The 21833-nt window shown below is 38.2% G+C and overlaps 1 protein-coding gene across 1 annotated transcript in view; it reads left to right on the top strand.

Moving 5' to 3' along the window:
- The window catches only part of ZFYVE9 (zinc finger FYVE-type containing 9), a 56610-nt gene that overhangs the window by 5263 nt on the left and 29514 nt on the right, over positions 1 to 21833 (top strand). Inside the window, exons 2-4 of the mRNA XM_008925199.3 lie at positions 10297 to 10401; positions 14963 to 15067; positions 15828 to 17905. Coding sequence (XP_008923447.2) covers positions 14998 to 15067; positions 15828 to 17905 — 2148 coding nt within the window. The 5' untranslated portion in view covers positions 10297 to 10401; positions 14963 to 14997. The remainder of the gene's footprint in view (positions 1 to 10296; positions 10402 to 14962; positions 15068 to 15827; positions 17906 to 21833) is intronic.

Here is a 21833-nt window from a genome sequence, read left to right as displayed (position 1 = left end):
CTTTTTGTTGTTAGTGAAGTGGTAGCTGGGAGGAATCTGTCCTTCCCTCTTCCCGGCATACAAAGAATCCAGAGGTCACTTCTTATCAGGTGATAAATTGAAATTAGGCCGTACTTAGAGCAGAGATTCATGTGAGCTCTGTCAATTACAGAAGTGCTGTAACTGCCCCAGTAGCACTTACCAGCCTTACTTCTGCATTCATGCAATTTGTAAAAATACTGTAATTGGAAAGGTTTTGTTTACTTCTGTGAGATGCTGAAGCCTTTTTTATAAATAATAGAACTCAAACTTTACAAACGTGCTCTGAGTACAACATTTGTATTTTACTGTAAGTTTAAAATTTTATTTATGGAAGTAATATGGGTGAAATACATGAGCAAATTCATAACAGATTAACAGTGGATGAACACAGACTGGTACATTTTCCCAAAAAGTAGTCTGATGCATTTAAAAGGAGTTGGTAAATGTTCAGTGTAAGAAGAAGATCAAAGAGCTTTCTGAATCGCAGAATAACTTCTTTATCTGGAATGACACCGACTATTAGAGGAGCTTTTCTGTTTCCACATTCAGTTTTATTGTGTCAAAACTCTGCTTTGAACTCAGTGTACATGTTGACTTACCTGTTTGCACTCCAAGTGAGATCTGGAAGATTGATTTAGGAACACTAAAATAAAGGCCAAGCCATTTGAAACTATGAAACTATGAATTTATAGTGGATATAGTTGTTATAAATTCAAGAATTGGCAAGTCATATGAATATGCATAAAATTTATTGCTTGAGCAGTTGGCCAGTCAGATTATTGGAAGTTTGCAAGATACTACAGGACAAAAGTTGTAGATGTTTTCAGATTTGTGAGGGTTTTCTTTGTTAGTTATTATTAATTGTACTTTTCTTACATTTCTTTTAACCTAATCAATGAAACTTTTCTCATCTGTTTCCTTTTCTTCCTTCTTTTTTTTCCATTTCTTCTTTTTTTCAGTGGTCAGATTTTAAGAGCAAGGTTGAAGAATGGTGTCATAGATATTAAAATATGGGTTGGTTTCTGGTGATGTGGGTTCCTCTGGTCTGTGGTGCTCAGACCTCATTGTGACCTTGGGTGTGCTTCACATCCTCTATCTCTGAGATGAGACTTCTGTGATGTGTGTGGGGGTGACAGGTAATCCCTGCTCCTGTCATCTGCCCAACGTGCCTGACAGAATTCAGTTTGTATTCCTTCATCAAGTTCTGCAGCTCTGAGCTTTGCATATCAATTTAACCAAAATGTTTCTGTCCCAGGTTGGGAAGTGCAGTGCTGAAGAGGTGCACACTTTTTCCTCCAGGTGTGCTAGAGGAGCAAAGGCAGGTGGGCCTCAGTGGTCTGTGCAGAAGAGGGGTGGATGTCTGTGCTGGAGATTTCTTAAATGAGCATGATATGAGAGAGAAAAGTGTATCCTGTGTGACACCACTCCCACCAGCTGTTGAGTAGGGATAATGCCTACCTGCCTTTTGAGGACATCACAGGTCCAAGGAGCATGTTGCCTGACATCCTGCAGTACTGAGGATGGAGAACTGGGTTTGGTTAAGCTGATTCTCTGAAGTGTTCAGTGGTTCTTGGATTAAACCAGTGCAGCGTGCTGGTCCAGGGATAAAAGACCTCCCATCACTCCAAGTGAAACTGGGGAATCTAAAGTCCAGATTCATTTCTGCTGGCTGGGACTTATTTTTCATTCGTGATTCCTTAGAGTTTGTAAGTAGCAGGGAAATTCTTACACAATCTGGAGATGGAGAGAACTGTGTTTTGTTTCCAACTGGACGATGAGTTGAATGAGTTTATAGTCTAAATCATATCCTATGTTTTATGTATCAAAGGCCTTTGAGATACTTTATTAGTAAGCATTTTTTCTACCATCAGTGGACTGAAAGAATCTTGTTTTCCTGTAGATGTAAATCCTTTTTGCCCCATAGTATCTCTTCCCTTGCTTTCCCCTCTGTATTTAATCTCATCTTTCTCATATAACATAGTAATTCTGGGGTTTTTTTCCAGAGCTGTGTGGGTACTGATTGCCCAGCAGGTTGCTGCTAAAATACATATAGCAGCTTGCTTTTCCCTCAGAGGACAGTCCTTTGGATTTGTCTTTACTGTGTAAATGCTATTTTTCATGACACATATATATATTTTAAATATGAGCATAGAGAATAGTAAGTGAACAATATGATCCCATAATCCTACTTTCTGTAGGAGATTAAAGATGCAACACTTGAGAAGTGATAGCATCTGAACACTTAACCACTGTGTAAGTCCTCTTATTTGTGTTACTGAGGCTGTGAACGCTGAGTTCTCTTTGTAGGCTGGAGGAGAAACAAAAGTTACATGGTTAAAATATACCCAGCAAACCAGTAATGTCAGTGTAATTTTTTATTCCCTATCTAACACTGTAATGCAGATAAATGAACATTTAATATGAGTTGAGATAATGTAAGAGGAAAGTTCACTCTTTGTATATTAATTTTTTTTTCATTTATCTGCCAGTCTTTTGGAAATAGCACATTCTCCTGTGATACTGTGGGAGTACATGCTATAGCTTGGAAATACAGGCTATAGGTTGGAAATGGCTTGCTCCTGAGACCTGGGTTTTTAGAGAGAGGCACAGGTATCCCATTTAGACCCTTTTGGGGGTTTATACTTCAGCACACAGCTGCTGTTTCTGTTTGCCAGTCACACTGATAGTTTATCAGAGCACACTGGTTGTCATCATGTCACAAAGGTACATTGTGAGTGCTCTATTGGTTAATTCAAAATGAGTATTTTAATGATCCCTTATTTGGGGAACTTGAAAGTATGTGCAAGGCCCACTTCTTAGGTTATATTATTAGCAAATTACTTTAAATAACATATATATTGAAGCAGCCTCTTAGCTGAAACATCAAATTGCACTGATTGTAGTAATTTCATACTGAGTTTTTGTATAAATGATGAAGGCAGAATAAAACCCCAGTGTACTTCATGTGTTTCACAGTTCTTTCTTGACTCTTATAAATGTAACTTTAAAAGGTTGTTACTTAAGCACCAGTCTGCCTTTGTGCTTTTATGCTTCCAGTAATTATATTGGTGTACTGGTTTAATAGCCTCTATATTGTATTTACCTTAGTTTCACTTAACAAGTCACCCATAAAATGCATTTTAACCTATCTCTGGAATTTGCACATAGATTTTTTTTTTTTTTTATTCTCCTGTAGAGTGAACCTGGGTTTTGCTGTGGTTGGCAATTAGAAACTGCTTCTGAGACTCATGGGCAATAGAGACCTGTATGTGTGGTGGTTTTATTCCCCTATTCTTTTCCTACAGTACTCCTTTTGGCTGTATTTTAATTTTTTTGTTTGTTTGTTTACTTATTAAACTTGATTCTGTACAGATGGCTTTTAAATGCTGTTGTACCTTCTGCTGTGGGGAAATATATAGTTGCACCTCCTATGTATTCAACAAAACATGTCTTAACTAGAGGTTTCAAGCATAAATGCTTGAGGGAAGTGGGTAGCTGTGCTGATCCTGGATGTTGAATACTGTGTTGGATTATGTGTCAAAAATTGCATTTCACACAGGCTGAAAGGCTGAAGGTTTACATGAGTCTGTGAAGGAGCCATGATGATGGTGAATAATGATGAGGATGAGCAGGAGGCAGGTTGACAGTTACAACAGTGTCTTAGGATTCAGCTGTTATTTCGACCACGTGGGGTTTTTTCTTTTCCTTTTTGATATCCATTTGGTCTAAAGACTGGTTTCTGTTTGCAAAGTGGAGGCATCACCATTGCTATTGGTTTTGCTCCCACTGCTCCTAGACATGAGGAATAATATGATGTGGTTAATAAGGTTGTTTACGACTGGTATGTTTACAAACACCAGTGGCTCTGAACAGTAATGCTAACACATGGGGTTTCTCATTTTTTTTTAATCAGAGGAAGAAGGAAGCATGGGCAGGAAGAAAGAAAACAGGTGCAGGAAGAAGCGAATGAGGAGGGAATGTGAGAGGGGAAAAGAAGACAGACAGATGAAGAAAACAGGAGTATGGCACAGTCTAAGGAGGGGTAAAGAGGCAGGGAGTCATGGCTGAGCAGAATCAACCACCGCATAAGTGGACAAAAGAATCAGGGGTTTCTCAGTTTTGATTTATGTGAGAAATGTTGCATCTGATTTTAGGAGAATTTGGTGTTCCTAGACCTCTGTAAGATTTCTGATAACTGTGTTAATACTCATAACTCATTAATAATAAATGCCTTCAGATGTTTTTGATTTTTATCTGTTAAGCCTTTATTTCCTGTGACTGCCAGCAATGATACAGAATTATGGGCACTTAGTATTATAGCTGAAACTTCCTTGAGTCTAACATAAATTTCAGGTAAATGTCCTGATTGCTCTAGTGGTACAATATATCAGGGAAAAGAAAAAGGCTTTGCAGTGAACCTAAATGCAAGTTACTCACCGTTTCTGTTGGTTAGTGCTCAGTCCCTCCAGCACTGGTAAAAGCGTGTTAATGGACCTCAGCAGAGATGGGAATGATGCTCAGAAGTAGCAGTTTCAGTACACAGTGTTGCCATGGATTATTGAGTTGTATGGAGTGAGTTACAAGTTACAGATGACTTGAGACACTGTGAACATCAGCAGTGATGTGAGATCATGACAACCGTGTTTTATAATGTGCTTGGTGGAGTATGAATAGAAGGGTCAACACAAAGTGGCAATTAAAAGTTACTTACTTTCAGATAATTTCAGGTTGAAGGGAGTATGAGACAAAACCCCACAGATCTCTGAAAACTTATTTTCAGGGATGCATGGTAATCCAGCTCTACATAATGTAGGATTTGAGAAATAGTAACTGTTTGCTGTCTATAATTATGATATTTCTTTAAAATGTGTGTAAGATTTTAGAACTCTGTTGTCAGATGAGCAGAAATGGCCACAGTGCTGTTGGAAACTGCAGTGTGCTGATAAAGGTGGCTTTAGTAGCTGACTGATGCTCTTTGGTAGAAAGGGACTGTGGACTTCCAGAGTGTTTTTCTGTTCAGCTTGTCCTTTCTCTAAAGAGCAGCTGAGGGCATAAATTGTGTCACTTCTGGCAGCTTCTCTCCCCAGTGGGTACAACTGGAATTGATGGGCTGGTAAATGGTAGCAAAGCAGTTTCCCTTTTTGCCCATTGTCCTTCTCATCTGTCCCATTCTGGTTGTGTTGACAGTTCTGGTTTTATTATCAGGTAGAGATTTTGTTCACAGCACCCACAGGTATTGGCCCCTTTATAAAAAGGCCAATTCCTTGGCAGTGGGAGGCTTTTAATTACTGATTTTAGGGGACCTTATTGCACAAATCTAAGGAACATCTGAAATAATGTTGAGTCTATTTGGGTTTCATTCTTGTTTCTACCCTACATTAGAAAGAAGAAAAATTCACAAAGTATTAGAGTACAGGATTGATCCACTCTGAGATACATAGCACGTGGCTTTAAATAATTTTATTCTTCAAATCTGTTAAACACTATAGTCAAACTCTTGTTTCTCAAATATAGAAACATAAAAATTCACCCCATAACCTACTTATTCTGTATGTTTCATTTGTATTTGAAAAAAGGTAAGTAACAGCTTCAGATCAGTATGTTAAATGGATTGATTTTTTTAAAAATGTACGTTGTTACATTGATATTACATGGAATCCATGCACAAATTAAGAAACATGATTTCATATTAAATTTATGTTTAATGCATTAGCTTTTTGTGGTTTACAGTATTTTAAACTTGGGAGTTGTATGAAGCAAAGTGTTATGAAACTTTAGATATATAAACCAAATTTTGAACTGACCTCTGCGAGCATATGAGTAAGCTCAGGAAAGAATTTTCTCATTTTTTTCCCAACTGTATTCCTCTGGAAAAACTTGCGTGGAAGGCAGAATTGCAGTGTAAACCTATCTGTTTGTTCTTCCCAAGAGCAGGGATGGATCCTGTTCCAGGCAGTCCCAAGCAGTTACATAAGCAGGACTTGGTTCCTGTCTCCAGGTGCTCAGGGCCCAACTGAGGCTGCTTGGTAGGGCTGGGGTTGTATCAAGAAAACAAATCAATTGGTTTCTCCTTGAAACAGTAAAAAGGGTAGAAAATGGAATTTATTTTCTACTGTAAAGTGCTGTAAAGCAGGTGGCCTTTCCAGTTGGGCTGCTTTTACTTTCTGGAGCACAAAGGTTGAGGATGCTGCTGGAGTTTTTGTGTCCCCCTGTTACTTTTGACTGTGATGTTTCCTGCAGCACCTCCGTGAAGTTGCTGCTCTTTTGAGGGCCTTACTGCTGCTCAGGATGCGTGAATGTCTCCTTATGGAAACTTGGCTAGAGACAAAAGTGAAATAATGGCTTTAAAATGGCGTGGGGAAAAGTCAAGGCAAAAGATGTAAATATCAGTGAAATCGTTAGAGAGAGACTGTTCTACTTTAGGCATTGTCCAGCTCTGTTTGCTCAGTTGATTGGAAAAAAAGACAATTCAATGCAACATTGAAATAGTTTATCTTTGTCAGCATTCATGGGTAGTGAGCTGGTACAAAGTGTTGTATTACACAGAAACAGCCTGTCATGCCCCAGTCTGCTCTTTGGTGCATTTACATTGGGTAGTAGCAAATTATGGGAAGTAAAGCTGAAGGACACTTGGTCATCTGGAGCTTTTGGTGCAGGGAAAGGATTAGCAACAATTGTATCTTATTTATATTTGTTACATTTTATCTCTTGCTGCTGCTGTTAGTGTTTCTTTTGAAATGGGTTTGTGGTGAGTTTTGATGGGATTTTCTAATCCTGAGCTGTGGTTTAGACAACGTATTTTTAAAAAATTCTACTGTCATTTACTGAGTATCCTTTAATAAATTAGAATTTCGAAAACTATCATTCTCTTCTCTGGTTGCATTGCATGACTACTGCTTTGATTATTAATAGAACACTGCATTTTGAAATGTTTCATTTGGGGCCTAATCTGAAGTCCTTGCCATTGCAGGCATTTTCATGTGTGTGACAGATATTGGTACTGCTGTGTCACAAACTCTTTATAACACTCTATGACACTTAATAACCTTTGATTTGGCACACACTAGGTAGAAAGAGCTCCACATTTTGGGACAATATTGTTGGGGGTGTGGTAAATTGCCATTATTGCAAGCATTACATCACCTGAGTGAAGAACCCCCAACTTTTCCACTTGTGAAAATGTCGCTTCCAGAGTAATTAATCAGATAAAGTGATTTATGTTGTATAACTGATGTGTGTCCTGTTTCCCCTCTTGTTTAAGGACTCTGATTTCCTGTTGATGGAACCCCTTGCTGTGGGATTTCTTACTGCAGTTTGTATTCCTGCAGAGTTGGGCCCTGAGCACGTCCATGTCCGGAGTCTCTGAATCTCCCATCTGATATTTCAGGGTGTAGACAAGGGATGAAGTAAAGATATCGGCATTGAAATGTGGATTTGCATTAGAGATAATGCCTAGTTCAACTAATCTAACCGTAATAAAGTGCCTTAAAATGGCTGCAAATGTCTCCCTGCCTACTCAAAGACATCTTCTCCCCGGTAGCACGTTGTAGAGGATCTCTGGTGTAGTTAGGAGTTGGATCTTTGCCAGTAGATGGAAGCATTTTTTAGCATCTCTTCAAGCTTTGAGCATTTTCTGCATTATTTTAACATAGTATCAGAATTGCTTCTTTTTCAGTCTCTTTCCATTTATTATAAGCTATTCCAATTTGTGCTACTTCAGATTACTTCCATTTAATGTTGTAAACACTTTTTACATTCCTTTTTTGTGGAAGATATTTCTAATTTTATACTTTTAGAGTTCTTTGCTTCTCTTCTTCATCACTTTTTTATTCTGTGCACGTCTCAGCCTGTCAAATTTCTCTTCAATTTCTGTTTTGCTTTTGCAGTAATTGGTAGTCGCCTTCTTGGAGTTCCTGAGGGAAATCAGACATGGAGGGTATAACCAAAGCAGCACCTGAGTGATGCCACTGTAGGGCAGGAGACAGAGATGTTCAGCAACCACTAGCAGAATAGATAAGACACTCAACTGCTCAAAGCATCAAACTGGGCCAGCAGAGATACTGGGCCTCCTCCCTTTGCAATGATGTCTCAGTGGGCCCATAAATTTTAGGTGGAAATGTGTGTATTTTTTTTCAGGTGTGATGGAACCCCTTTTTTAGCAGTGTGTGTGATTCGTGAAAAACCTAATAATCCTGAGGTTATATGTTGTTGTGAGTATTCTTGACTCTCATTTGTAGTTATTTTTTTTGTGCCAGGTTTTTATTTAAATATACTTCTCTTACATTAAATTCTTATTGAAAAAATAGTTTGTCTCTGTTGCCAACTTGTTTTGCTTTTTCATGAAATCCATACGTTATAATTTACTTTTTTTTTAATTGCTTTTTGTTTAAACATATTACATTCGTATCTGTAAGCTTGCTTTGATTTTTGCATTGATCTTTGGAAGGGAAAATGGCTGCTGAGAGTAAATGTTGAACTGTAAACAAAAAGCTCCAGGACCTCCAGGTAATAGCTCTTCCAAGCTTGCTTTGGAGACTGGGAGCCAGTGATTAGATCTGTGTTCTTCTGTGCAGAATGGTTATGGACAAAAAAGTCATTACCTGGGAAGAATGGAACAAGGAGAGCGGAGCAGAATGAAAACAATGAATAATAAAGCTGCACTGTTGCCCTGAGTATCACTGCCTAGAAGGCTTGGTGGCTCAGGGCACTGGTGTCAGCACAGGTTCAGCTGGGGATTGTTGGGTCTGATCCGTTTCTGATCGGGGGAGGTTGAACTTTGTGGTTAATGTGTGACTGGTTCAGGTGAAATGTGTCCAGTGTTCAGGACGCAGCTGACAGGCCTTGTCATAAATCCCAGGCAGAATTGTCATTAATTGATCTGTCTTTTCAAAGGGGTCATGAAAACCGAATCATTTTCCTCCACGAGAGGAGAGGCCATAGTGGTGGTACAGAGAACCTTCCCCACTGCCACACTACATGACAGGCCTTGAAAAAACTTCTTCTGAAGCCTTTCAGTGGAATTAAATTTCCTTCACTCCATTTTTGCATGCATAGGAAGCCTGTAGAAGAACATTGTAATAAGATAATATCTACTATTTCTCAAATATCCAAAATTTATCTTAGTTTATAGAGGTGGAAGTATATATATAGCATCAGAAATTGTATACAGGAAGAGTTCTCTTGGCATCCAAAGCTGTGGGATTCTGAGTTTGGAAACAGTACTACTCAGAGTGTTACTGTTCAGTTCATTAGTTTCCTGGAATTATTACTGTAGCTTATTTCTGAAAAGAATAATAAACAGCCCTGGGAAAATTGTAGTGTAACATTCAATATTGCTTTCATACATGGAGAACTGATTTTTTTTTTTATTTTTAATTCTGTTCATTTTGCTGGAGGTTTAAGATTTTTTTCTAACATGCTGCAGCTTCATCAGAGCACTAATAAATATTTCAACTACCTAACAGGTCAAAATGCCAGCACCAGCAAACCTTAACACATGAATTTAACTTATCTTACTCCTTGTTGCACTTTTTTGTTATAAGCTCAGTCTGTTTTCTCTGCCCATGGCTGTGTGGGATTTTTGAGCTATGCTGACTGTTAAGATGCAGCCTGTGAAAATGAGCACCTGACCTACAGAAATGCTGTAGTTAGGAGAGCAAAACAGTTTCTTCTGAAGACCTTTTTTTTGGTCTTCCCTGCTACTGAATGTTGATGCTGTTGTGTTTTTTGAGAGAAGAAGCCTTTAGGAAATGAAGGGAGCCTAAGATTGTAGGGGAAATAATTTGAAGACAAAAACCAGTTGTTCAGCTCTAACAAAATCAGTGGGAAGCTATGAATACAGTTTACAGAATTCAGAGGGCTGTGAATTTTTTGTTGAGTATCAAAGCTACTAGCTCTTTATTTTTGGAAGGCCTATTGTAGTGTAATATAATTCATTTCAGAGTCTGGTTTATGAATTGTTACAGTCAAGGTCATCAGGAATGCAAGGACAGTTGGAGTTGCTGCCTTACTCTGAGGATTTACAGTTAAGTGAAGAATAATAGTAGGTAGGCAGCAATGTGGGGTTTATTAGCAACATTTTTCACCAGACTATTGGAGAGCAATAGTGGCATAATGCACAGATCCCTGAATTTAAAGCTGCAAACCTAATCCAGATCCTTGGAAACTTGCAGCATTTGGCAAATGTGCCTGTGCTGACTGCAGTCATGTGTTGAAAAAGCATGGTTTGTGGTGGAATTGCCAATCATAAAATACACATTTGTATTTTCTTTCTAGGATCAAGTAGAACACCCCAATTCAGCAGAGCTGGCTGGTTGTGCTGCAGTCACCATGAGGAGGCACGGGGGCATTCATTTCCTAACATATGTGTAAGAGAAAAAGGTAAGAGGCAAGTTCTGCTTTAGAATATAATGCTTCATTATGTATCTGAAATACATAGGGGGTTATTGTATTCTTATGGATATATGTTTATATACATAGAATTTATGTATGGATGTATATCATATAGAAGATGATGGAGTATTTTTAACATTTTGTTATTTTGTTTTTTACTGAGAGTAATTGCCTTGTTTTAGTGCAAAGATTGTGTCTTCTTTTGTTTGGGAGAGGGGAGAGGTGGGCAAAGTCTTCTTGCTCAGCCTGTGCTGTAGACAGATCTCAAAGTGTTCTTCACAGCAAAGGTGCTTGGCTGCTCCCCTGCAAGGGCAGGTAATACACAGATCACCGAAGGGAGCTGGAACAATGTTTGGACTTGACTATTGTTTCTTGGGATTGAAGGAAGTCTTCAGGAGTACCAGACCTAATAAATTAGTTTGCCCAGTTGATCTGTAGTTCCACGTGGTCATGCTGTGGGAAAATGACATTTTCTGGGTATCTGATTTTTATCAGGAAGAAGAAGCAATGTTTGGTTTCCGTTTGATCATATCCCTTGTGACTTCCATCTTAGGAGCTTTTCATGTATACTGTTGGTGAGGACTGTAATAAACTATTTGAACATTTTGTTTAGTAAGAGATTACTGAAACATGTAGGTCCACAGTTTCATATTGCAAGAGTAGGCTCCACAGGACAGCATGATAGAAAATCCTGAGATCTTATTCTGCTTCTGTACATACTCTCTGATTTTTAGGCCTTTGCTGTGAGGCTCATAGTTGTATGTTGATATTATTTCCTTTGGTGCATTTTTTATTATAAAGTTTTAATGTAATTGTGTGCTGGTTGTCCACTGTTGAAGACAATTTGAAAGACTTAAGGCTGTCGGTTCCTGTGGTGAAAAAATCCTGCTGGTAATTTAGGATGTGCAGTGTGGAACATCGTGGGTTACATAATTCCTTATCACAGAGACCAAAACAAATCTGATTCTTGCTGCTTTGCAGGTGCAACACAAGGCCAGTCTCTTGGTACAGCTCATTCCTCAAGAAGGAGCTGGCATGTGGGATATCTGAGGCAGTCTCTAAGGTCAAGCCTGTTCAGAAAAACATCTAATTTTAAGGAGGGTTTTTCTGTCCTTTATTTCTGTCTCCTTCCCTCCCCACTATTCAGCTAAAGTTTGCCTTATGTCTGAGTGCAGTGGTGATGAGGGTGGTGATTCTGGGTACATATGACACAGACATTCTGGGACATGCACCTTTGTACTTAGACATCAGGGGACAGTAGAGCATGTAAACTTCGTGAAACATAAATACTTAAGTTTTAGGAAAGAAGGTGGTGATAAGCCCATGCTGTTGTATGAAGAAATTGATAAGTAAAACACAGAGTTTCTGAATTATGCATGATCTGTGATCCAGCGGGAGCTTGAAAATAATCTGATCTGACAGGCTGCATGTTTTAATCTGCTTTTTGCCCTGGAAGACAGAAGATAATTCTGCAATGGGTAACAAGTGGTCTTGGGTTCTGAACTGACTATACCAGTGGATGGTACCATTGTATTAATCTTTTTTTGTACACACAGTTAAAATAAAATATATAACTTTAATATTTAATGGGTTTTTTTGCCTGTAGTTAATCTGTTCTGCCAAATCTTTGCATGGAGGACTGTATTTTTGAAAAACCATCATATGCTTTTCACTCATTGGTAGTTTATGTCTCCTTCTCCTTGCACTGGCACAGTATCCTCTCCTTCATGTTGTTCATCCCAATATATACTAACTTAGGAAGTGTCTCCTTTTTGGCAGCTTGCAGCTACAATTGCCACTGAAATTTCTTCCCGATTTACTCTCAGTTTTATTCTCCCTTTGAGTTGTGTGTTTGCTCCTGAGCTTCTCTCCATGCTATGACTTAGAATAGATGAGCAATACTGAAGAGTACAACTTATACAACTATTAAGGATCTTTTAAAAATGTCATTCCAACCTTTGTACTAAGAGGAACTTTGGGACTAGAATAATTCCAGGAGTCTTTATAGTGGCACCTGTGGGTTGCAGTCAAAAGTTTCAGAAGACCTGTAAAGGAATATGCTTCTTTTTCTTTATGTTAGGTATTTCACAAAAATATTCAAAATAAAATTAAATTATAAACCACAGGGAAAACAACTACCTAATTATTACAGCATGCTGTGTTAGAGCATTTTATTTTGTGTTTTGATCTTGAGTTGCTGGCTGTGGAGAGCTGAAGCATTAGATCTTCAACTGGCCAAAAAATGAGTTGCTGACAATGTATAATCAGGGATCTGTTCGAACACAAGGACTCGTCCTCCTTTTCTGTCAGACAGAGGGCATTAAGGACTTGTGTGGCTTTGGCAGTGTGTTTTGCCTTTGGACAGAAATTTCTAGAAAAGCTTCTGGGATTGTTGTGTTCTTTAGTATAATGATAATAATTTTAGATGTTAGACCTGAAGATTTGCAGCTGACCTTTTCTGAGCAATACCTCCTTGTGCAGACAATGAGATCTCATTTAGTGTGGCTGTCAGCTTAGTGACTGTGAGTTTAAAAATAAAAGGTTCTCCATATATCCTGGTACATCAGTAAGTGAAATAACAATGGTGATATAAAAGGTCTTTTCTCTGTTCAGCTGGAACTCACGAACACAAAAATTTTGTGTGACGTTTTTCAATCCTGCAGTGCTGCACTGACAAATACTCTTCACATCACTGACCTCAGTGGTGGGACATTGCCTAGGAATAATTATTCATGTCTTCATCAATTGTTTGCTAGGCAGGAATGTTATTATAATGTAAATGAAATACGTTATAAATTGATGTGAAATTATATGGTATTTTGTACAAAACAGTCTTTTTGAGACTTCTGAAATGCAGCCTGTGATCAAGGTGCCCAGCTTTTCCATTGCTTGCGTTATAACCTGTGCATCATGTAAATGATATGGGCATGCATCTATTTTCTCTGCAGGAGTTATCTAAAATCCCAGATCAGAGGACAAATCTGGGAGTTTGTAAGCTGAGAAATCTAGTTTATCTCTGAATTTTTTTGCAAAATGGTCTTTTTTCTGTTGATGCTTTTTTGCAATTTTAAAGTTACTATTAGACTGGTTTACTTTAAAATTAACTCTTGTATATATCTTTAAAATGTGATTTAATCTGATTATAACATGATTTAGTCTGATTATATTAAAAAGCAATGTATTTATGTTTTATCATGATCACCCTTTGAAACAACCATCTATCAAATTTGAAGTCAACCATAAAAACTTGAAGTCTGCATTTTGTGATATTTTGGTGCACAACTTTGTACCTGTAACCTAATTATAGCTGTTGCCCATAACAAATACGAAACCACATTCAGTGCTGTAGTAATGCAAATACAGGTGGTTGATGTTTTCCTCAATCCAAGTATTCTGGTGGAAATGGTAAAGTATTGTTTTAAGCTGGAAACTTCTCTACTGTGTTTGTTGTGTCTGTTGTATCTGTGCTGTAAGAGAGCAGGTTTTTAATTAAGCTGTCTGGTCTAACACTGTTCCATACTGCAAAACAAGGTTCTCACCCTCTCCCCCTCCACTGCCTTATTTCACAACAGTGAAAACCAACTCTGAAGAGAATAAGGCTGTTTTGGGTGATGCTCAGAGAACAGATCAAATCAAGGTCTCTCTGTGGTATATAGGTTATGGCACACATTTCCCAGGGAAAATGTCTTTTCTGGTAGTGAATGTTTGGAAAAATTGAATCTGGATGTCGTCTTGTTACAAGGCTTTGGAAGAAAGAAGTCCGTATTCCTACTGTTAGGGCAAAATGTTATTTATTGTGTGAAGATAGAAAGTTATGTAATGATTTAGGGTTGAGTTTTTGATTTTGTTTTGGTTTTTTTTTTTCATTTCTCCCTTGTGATCTTCCTCTGTAGCCCGAGAGCATGATGTTTTGATGACACTATTTACTTGTGTGCATTTTTCTAGATTTCCAGTGCCTGCCTTTCAGGGAAACCAGGATTATTAAAGCAGACATTTTAAGAGCCAGCACAATTCAAGTAACACCCATTAAGTCCCTTACCAACTTTTACAACTATGAATCTTTGAAGCATCTCTGGGAATTGAGGAGTGACACAGAATACTGCTAGGCTAGTATACATTAAAAAATCAGAAGCACAGGGAGTTTAAACTACTTGTTCAAAGCCACATGAGCTAATTGGTGGTAGCACAGAACTTAAAGTTGTGTCTTCAGATTGTTGGTTGGCCTTTCTGGTTCTCTAGACTGGTTTTTTCTGACTGGTGTCAGAGCAGTTTTGCTCTTACCATTATGGTGATTCTGATGGCCAGACACATTAATGTGAGAGACTGGAGGTAATAAAATCCAGAGCAAGTTTGGGGAGGTTGTTAATCTGAATCAAGCAAGTTTAAGCACACAAATAATTTTTATTCCTGGAAAATACTTTTGATTTATGTATGGAATGTATGTAAAATTTGATTTCCAAAGGACTTTTCCCCTTAAATCAGGACACTGGGTAGTGGAACACTGCTTGACTGAAGGTTAAGTATCTGATTGTAATTTGTTCTCTGGCAGGTTCAGACAAGGATCTGGTGGTCGTTCCCTGACAAATGGAGAACTATTTCCAAGCAGAGGCATATAACCTCGATAAGGTTTTAGATGAATTTGAGCAAAATGAAGGTGAGTCATTTTGAACAAGATTGTAGATGCACATCAGATGTATTCTACAGAGAGCAGTATTGAAGAGGCAGAGATCTGTGACACTCTTTTTGGTTTTGAGTTGCAAATTAATCTCAGAACTTGCAAAAAACATCTGTTAATTTTGCATGGTATGCCTTCAGTGTTTCTTAGTATTCTCTTCTGTTTCCATTAATCTTGTTTACTTTTGTAAAACCTCTCACTCTTTTAATAGCAAATGTTCTGTATACTTTTAAAGAAAGGTTTTGTGAAGCGGAATCTCAGTGGCAATATTTAAATCATTTATTTTAAACAAATCAGGCAAAACTTATTTTAAGCTTCTTTTGCAGAAATGTTTTATTAGATCACATAAATCATATAATGAAAGTTATCCTTGAAGCATTAAATTTTTTGCTTAGTCTAATTGCTAATTCTGTGCTGTCAAGGAAGTTGAACATTTTATGGGGGTGAGAGTCTTTCTAGGCACTTCTAGTGGTCTAAAGTATATTAATCAGTACTTTAAAGTTGCAAATTCAACCTGATACTAATTGATGTAGCTCTAAATTCCTGAGTTCCGGAAACACTATGCAATTACACTGCTAATGGTTGATCCAAAAATGTTGGTTATGGCAGGCGCGTTTTATTATTGTGCCCGTATTTGAACATCTCTGCATTTATATTTGGGGCATTCTAATGCAACAGAATTAATAGAACCTGTAGCTTCAGCAGGACAGTAAGTTCTCTTATTGAAACCCTTTTCCAGATGCCGCTGTCTCACCTACCGTGCTGGGTGCAAAGTGGAATCAGATCCTAGATCCGCCTTCTCGCCGCCTGTCGTTCAACCCAACCGTGGCCAACGTGAATGAAGCTACAACTCCTAATGAATGTCAGCAGAGAGTAAAGGCTTTCTCCTTGTCCCATTCAGCGACTACACCAACAGGAGGAGGGGATCACTGTGCTAATGGGAAGGATTTTGGCATAAGCCCAGAGACCCCAGCCATGTGGATTGATGATCAGGCAGCAGCAGACGATCAGTTGATTAAAAGAAACAGTAATCGTGATGATCAGTGTCACACTGTGGAAACAGGGGAAAAGAAGTGTGGGAATACAGCTTGCTTGCCAGAGGAGAAAAATGTGCTAGTGGTGGCAGTCATGCACAACTGTGACAGAACACTACAAAGTGGAGATTTGCTGGATTGTGAAAATTACAGCAGTGAGTCCCTGATGGACACTATTGGCTTTACACTGGATAATGAGAACCGACAGAGTGACCAGTTGAGTGTTACTGTAAATGGATCCATGGAAAAGGATACAGATACTGAAAAGCAAGTAAACAGGCCATGCACTGAAGATGACTCTGCAAGTCCTTTGGTCAATGCTTCATCTGAAAGCCTGAGCATCGCATGCCCCTCCTCTCGATTAAAGGATGATTTTAATGTGAGTAAGGATTCGCTGTTTTCAGAAGCTACAACTGCAGGGATCAATGCAGTGACTCTCTTACAGAGGCCAGTTGATGGTACTGTTAAAATGCAAGAAAACTGTGTATCAGTTGAAAATTTTACTAGTAAAGCCATTCCTCAGAGAACGGATCTAGAAGCTAAAAACTCTTCTCCCGGTTCCAGTAATGGAAGCTTAATTGTAGAACAGGAAACAACCCAGCAGCTACAGTCTCGCCTGTCTGGGCTCGCTGAAACCTGTCAGCCTAATGTGGCTGGAAGTGGCAATCACAAGGAATGTGTTGCAGAGCAGTTTGGCCCTGAGGATGTTGGTGCCACTGAAAGCGAAGTCATTGAATGTGATAAAAACCTCGGCACAACGGAATCGCTCGGCGTGGCAGAATGTTACCCTGAATCTCAGGAGATGACTAATTGGGAACTGACAAAGTTGAATGAGATGAACAATAAGCAAACTCTAGGAGAGAATGAAAGACTTTTGCAGACCAAACAGCCTGATGATGCATGTGGTAATAGCAAAGAAGGTGGAGATGGGGCGATGGAGGCAGGCATAGACTTAAAGGGGACTGGTATAGATGAGCTTGAAGGGCCCAGTCTCTCTGATGTGATGGCTACATCAGCAGCAAGCTCTCTGTCTAATGGTTGTGATTCCTATGGAATGCAGAACCCAGTTGTTGCTCATGTTCCAAAGACTTTACCCTCCAAGGAAGACTCAGTAACAGAGGAAAAGGAGATTGAGGAGAGCAAGTCAGAATGTTACACTAATGTTTATGAACAGAGGGGAAATGAGACCACAGAAGGGAGTGGTCTTATTTTAAACAGCACTGGTGACCACATAAAGAAAAATTATTTACATAATCTTTGCAGTCAGGTTTCATCCATGCAAGGGCAAACTTCACCAAAACCAGTGACTAATCTGCAATATATCAGTGTTCCTTTTGGTGGTGCAAGACCTAAACAGCCTACAAATCTGAAACTGCAGATTCCGAAGCCATTGTCGGACCACTTACAAAATGATCTTATTCCCCCAAATTGTGGAGGTAATAGTAAAAACAAAAATGTCTTTGGTAAGACACAGTTAGGGGATACAGCAGACACGTTTCCTGGTGAAACATCTTCAAATGCCTCTGGTACTGGTACTAATGGGGAACATTTGGATGAGTATGAATCTGGAGTCTCTAATAGTTCGTGCCTTGCAGTAGCCCCAGATAGTCCAGATAATGATCTCAGAGCTGGTCAGTTTGGAGCTCCAGCCAGAAAGCCTTTTACGACTTTGGGTGAGGTGGCTCCAGTGTGGGTTCCAGATTCTCAAGCACCAAACTGTATGAAATGTGAGGCCAGATTTACATTCACCAAAAGAAGGCACCATTGCAGAGCTTGTGGGAAGGTAAGTTCAGATTTTGTGAGTAGCTCAAAACACTGTTGGTTTTTTTTCCTGATACTGCACAACATCAGATCAGAGGGCTTTCTAAGCCACTGGCTATAGTTACTTGTGACATCTCTTCCTAAAAATCCATGTTTGAGTGAAGGGAAAAAAAGAGTTTCTAAACTCTGATCTATTTAGAGTTCTAATAAAGAATAACTGATTGTTATTAGCCTGTATGAGCAGTGTATTGGTTGCAATGATCATCATCATTGGGTTTATGTTGAACTCTTATAAAATGGCAAAGTGCAGGAAACTAGTTTACAGAAATTACTGCATCAATAACCCCATTAAAGATACTGAAACATCCTGCTTTGGACTGAAAGTGTGCTGTTGAATTGCAGGCATTCCTGCTGGAATGGCTGATCAACTTTGTTCTTTTCAGTCTTCTTTCCTAACTTTTCTCATATTGCTTACACTTCTTAAAATAATATTTACATGTTTTGAAACATACATTCACTCCTGGAAAAAAACCAGTAAATTATCTGTAACCAGATATGTGTGCACATGGTGAGAAATTTTGTAATTAAGACAACTAAAACATAATTTCTGTATCACCTTTTGTTGTGTAAGAAATATTTTAGTATCGAGGGGTTTTAAAACTTTTATCTTTGTGCCATCTATGTAAACACAAATTCTTATGTGATGAGTTTATGGTGAATGATTAACTTGTAAAGTATTTCCAAATATCTTTTTACTGAAATACATGTCAGTGGCATAAGTAAGAAGTTAGGGAAAAAATGATGATTCAAAAGCAGTGTAAACTAACACTCTTGTCAAGCAGGTATTAATTAGTATTTTAAAAAGAAATACCAAAACTAAGAACTAGAGTAAAGATAGCTTTGGTTCATTTAGGCCTTATTCAAAGTTTTCTGAAGTTGATTGAAAGACCTCCTGATTGCTCTGGGTGATAATTTTTGCTACTAGAAGAGTGCAGGAAAGCAGAATGATGTGAATAAAGGACCTCAAAGAAGCGCATCTATGAGAAAAGCTCAAATCCTCATGCCAACTGTTTCTGGAAGCAGAAACCCCAGGCTTACTCCTCTCTAATGGAATATGTATGTGTCCCTTCTGTCCTTGTGTAATCAAAATGCACAGCGTTTCATCTCTCACTGCAACACCAGCAGGTTTTCTTCAAATTTGATTTTGAGACATGCTGAACAGTCTTTCCCAGGACACTTTTAAAACCTAAGCAGACTTTCTTTATGCACTGGTCCAGGACTTCCAGGTGCTTCTGCCCATCCTGTTACAGGTTGGTTGCAGTGAAGTCCTGATGTGGAGCCAGTCACCACAGGTGATCAATAAACATCATATAAAGCACATGTCTGCCTTTTGTGTAGAGGCCTCATTCTTCTTCTCGTTGCAGTTAAGGAGAATCTGTAAGGCAGAATGTCCATCATTTTAGCTTTGATATATTAACTTATACTGTCAGTTATTTAGGTCGTTCTACTGATTTTGGTTTTTTTGAGTTTAACAAATATCACTTCAATTTTCATTTACAGTAATGTTTTCTAATTATTTTTGTGTTTTAAACAAGTTCATTGCTTGGATTTAATTGCTTCTTTGTAATGACTGTAATGAAGCCCTGGATTGCACAAATGAATGTGCAGAAGATGAAAATATCTATAAAAAAATAGATAAAAACTGCAATGCTAGAGCAGAGTGGGTTTTTTTCTTTTTTTTCTCTTTTTTTTTTTTTTACATTATTCTGGCAAACCTTGAGAAGAACAACCAGTGTTGTTTTGGATTACATGTGGGGAATGGATAAAAGAAGAGGTCCCTCTGCTCTGTTTCTGAGCTGTGAAAAGTCACATAGTGGTATCAGTGTTAGAATAATCCTCAGAATGGATTGTTTTTAGAAGCCTTGGTTAGCTACTGTTTGTCTGGGCCAAATTTGCACAAGTGCAGCCAAAAGATGTGGCAGAAAGCACTGCTTAATAAATGCTGAGAATCAGTGTAAGTCAAATAATACTTAGCACTTACTGCAAATTGCTTCACATCCTTCATTCCTGTAAGGGTTCTGGGCAGAGAGAGACCAAAGGCTTTGACAGGCAAGCACTGATGGATGTGGCTGCAGTGGCTGGAGAAATAAATACCTGTTCTCAAGTGTCTGAATCTCCCCTAAGGAGCTGGGGAGGCATTGTCTTCAACTCTTCAATTATTTGTTTCTAGGAGAAGTCACAGGTCTCAATATTTTGAACACAAGCTTTAGCACAGCAGATTCTTTTTAAGCCTTCTCAGCATTGTGGCAAATCGCTGTAGTAGGGGTGAATTTACCTGTTTCATTTGGGAATGAACATTGCATTTAAAAATAGTTGAGTGGCACCTGGGAAGTCTGTCTCGATTTTTAATTTCAGGATAATAATTGCAAAGTTAATGGAAGATGTGAGCCTCATGGGATTGGTAGGAAGTAATACACTTACAGTAAATTTTGAATTAAGAACCTGAAGAACGTGTGTGAACACCTTCATAAATGATATGTATTTATATATAACTTTATATACAAATTATATGTATTTATGTACTTTATGTTGTCAGATGACTTTATAATCCTTGATAGGAAAACCAGAAAATTTGTGTGCAATCTTTTTTACTGGCAACCAAAACTATATTTTTCCACTAAAATATAAAAAGACCCACCAATTCCCCTAGCAACTAATGCTTTAACAACTCCCAGTGAACCTGAAAACCCTAGTAACATCAAATTTTGCTTTGACACTGCTGTTATTTTTTTATAGCATGATATACTGAGATAATGACTTGAGGATTATAACAAGTCTGACTTGTCAGTGGATTGTGTTCTCTGCATTACTGCTCTTAAAGGCTGATGCAGCCTTACAGAGGGTGCAACCTTAGAGAGGGTGTCCTGTCACTGTTTCTATTTTCTCTTTTAATGTTTAGATCATTGCATTTGGGGAGCTTTGCTGAATGCACAACATGTTGTTTGATAAAGAGTCCTAAATTAGATATTAATTTGTGTCGGTCCTTCATTTATGGTTGAAGACATTGATTTTTCCATGTTCAATACTGAATGAACTTTTGACTGGAAGTTTTGCCGATGTCAAATGTCTCTAAAATATGCTGTGATGTTGTTATTAATATTCCCTAGAATGCTTGTAAATTGGGTTAAGGTGTAAATGCAGAAATCAGATTTTCAAAGTACATTTGCTTTTTTTTTAAAAAGGTTTTTACATATGTGAAGAGGTGGGTTTATTTTTGCATGGAAATGCCAGTGTATACTTACTCATATCTTGGTTTTGAAATGTTTCACTTGACATAAGTAGGAAACATTTAAATTGGTTGTAGTTAGACAGGGTGAGCTCCTACTTCACATTGGATTTTCAGCGCTCAGGGTGAACTCAGAACTTAGATTTGCTTATTTTAAACATTTTCTACTAAAAGACTGCAAATAACAGGCTGCAAAGTAGTTGTAATTTGGTGTGATCTTTAACTTGTATGAAATTTAATTAGGCTTACACATATTTGTATATGAGAATTCTATGTAGTTTCTTGTCTGTATTACAGAAATAATGTTGCCGAAGTGATGGAGTAATTTGATTTAGAAAGCATTACAGATCATAGTAATCCACAGTGGATTGCAGAGATAATACCCACCTATAATTAAAATTTGAAATTCTCTCTTGCTGTGTGAAATCATTTGTTAGGTAACTGCTTCTGTTTCTAGATTTCCTGGGTTTGACACCCCCTTTCTGCATGAAATGGATGTTCATCAGTATCTTCACGTCACCTGAACAATAACCCTGAGGAAATAGTTTCTTTTTAAATAAAGAAAATATTATTATTTCAAACAAATAAGAAATCATTAGGGCACCTGACTTGTCAGTTCTACAGGATTATAAGAATGCAGTTACTGCTGTAGGATTATCTCTGC

Source organism: Manacus vitellinus, unplaced genomic scaffold, assembly GCF_001715985.3.
Source record: "Manacus vitellinus isolate BGI_N305 unplaced genomic scaffold, ASM171598v3 scaffold_21_pilon, whole genome shotgun sequence".
NCBI lineage: Eukaryota > Metazoa > Chordata > Aves > Passeriformes > Pipridae > Manacus > Manacus vitellinus.
Note: the sequence above shows the minus strand (reverse complement) of the source record. Positions and strands in the feature narration are given on the sequence as shown.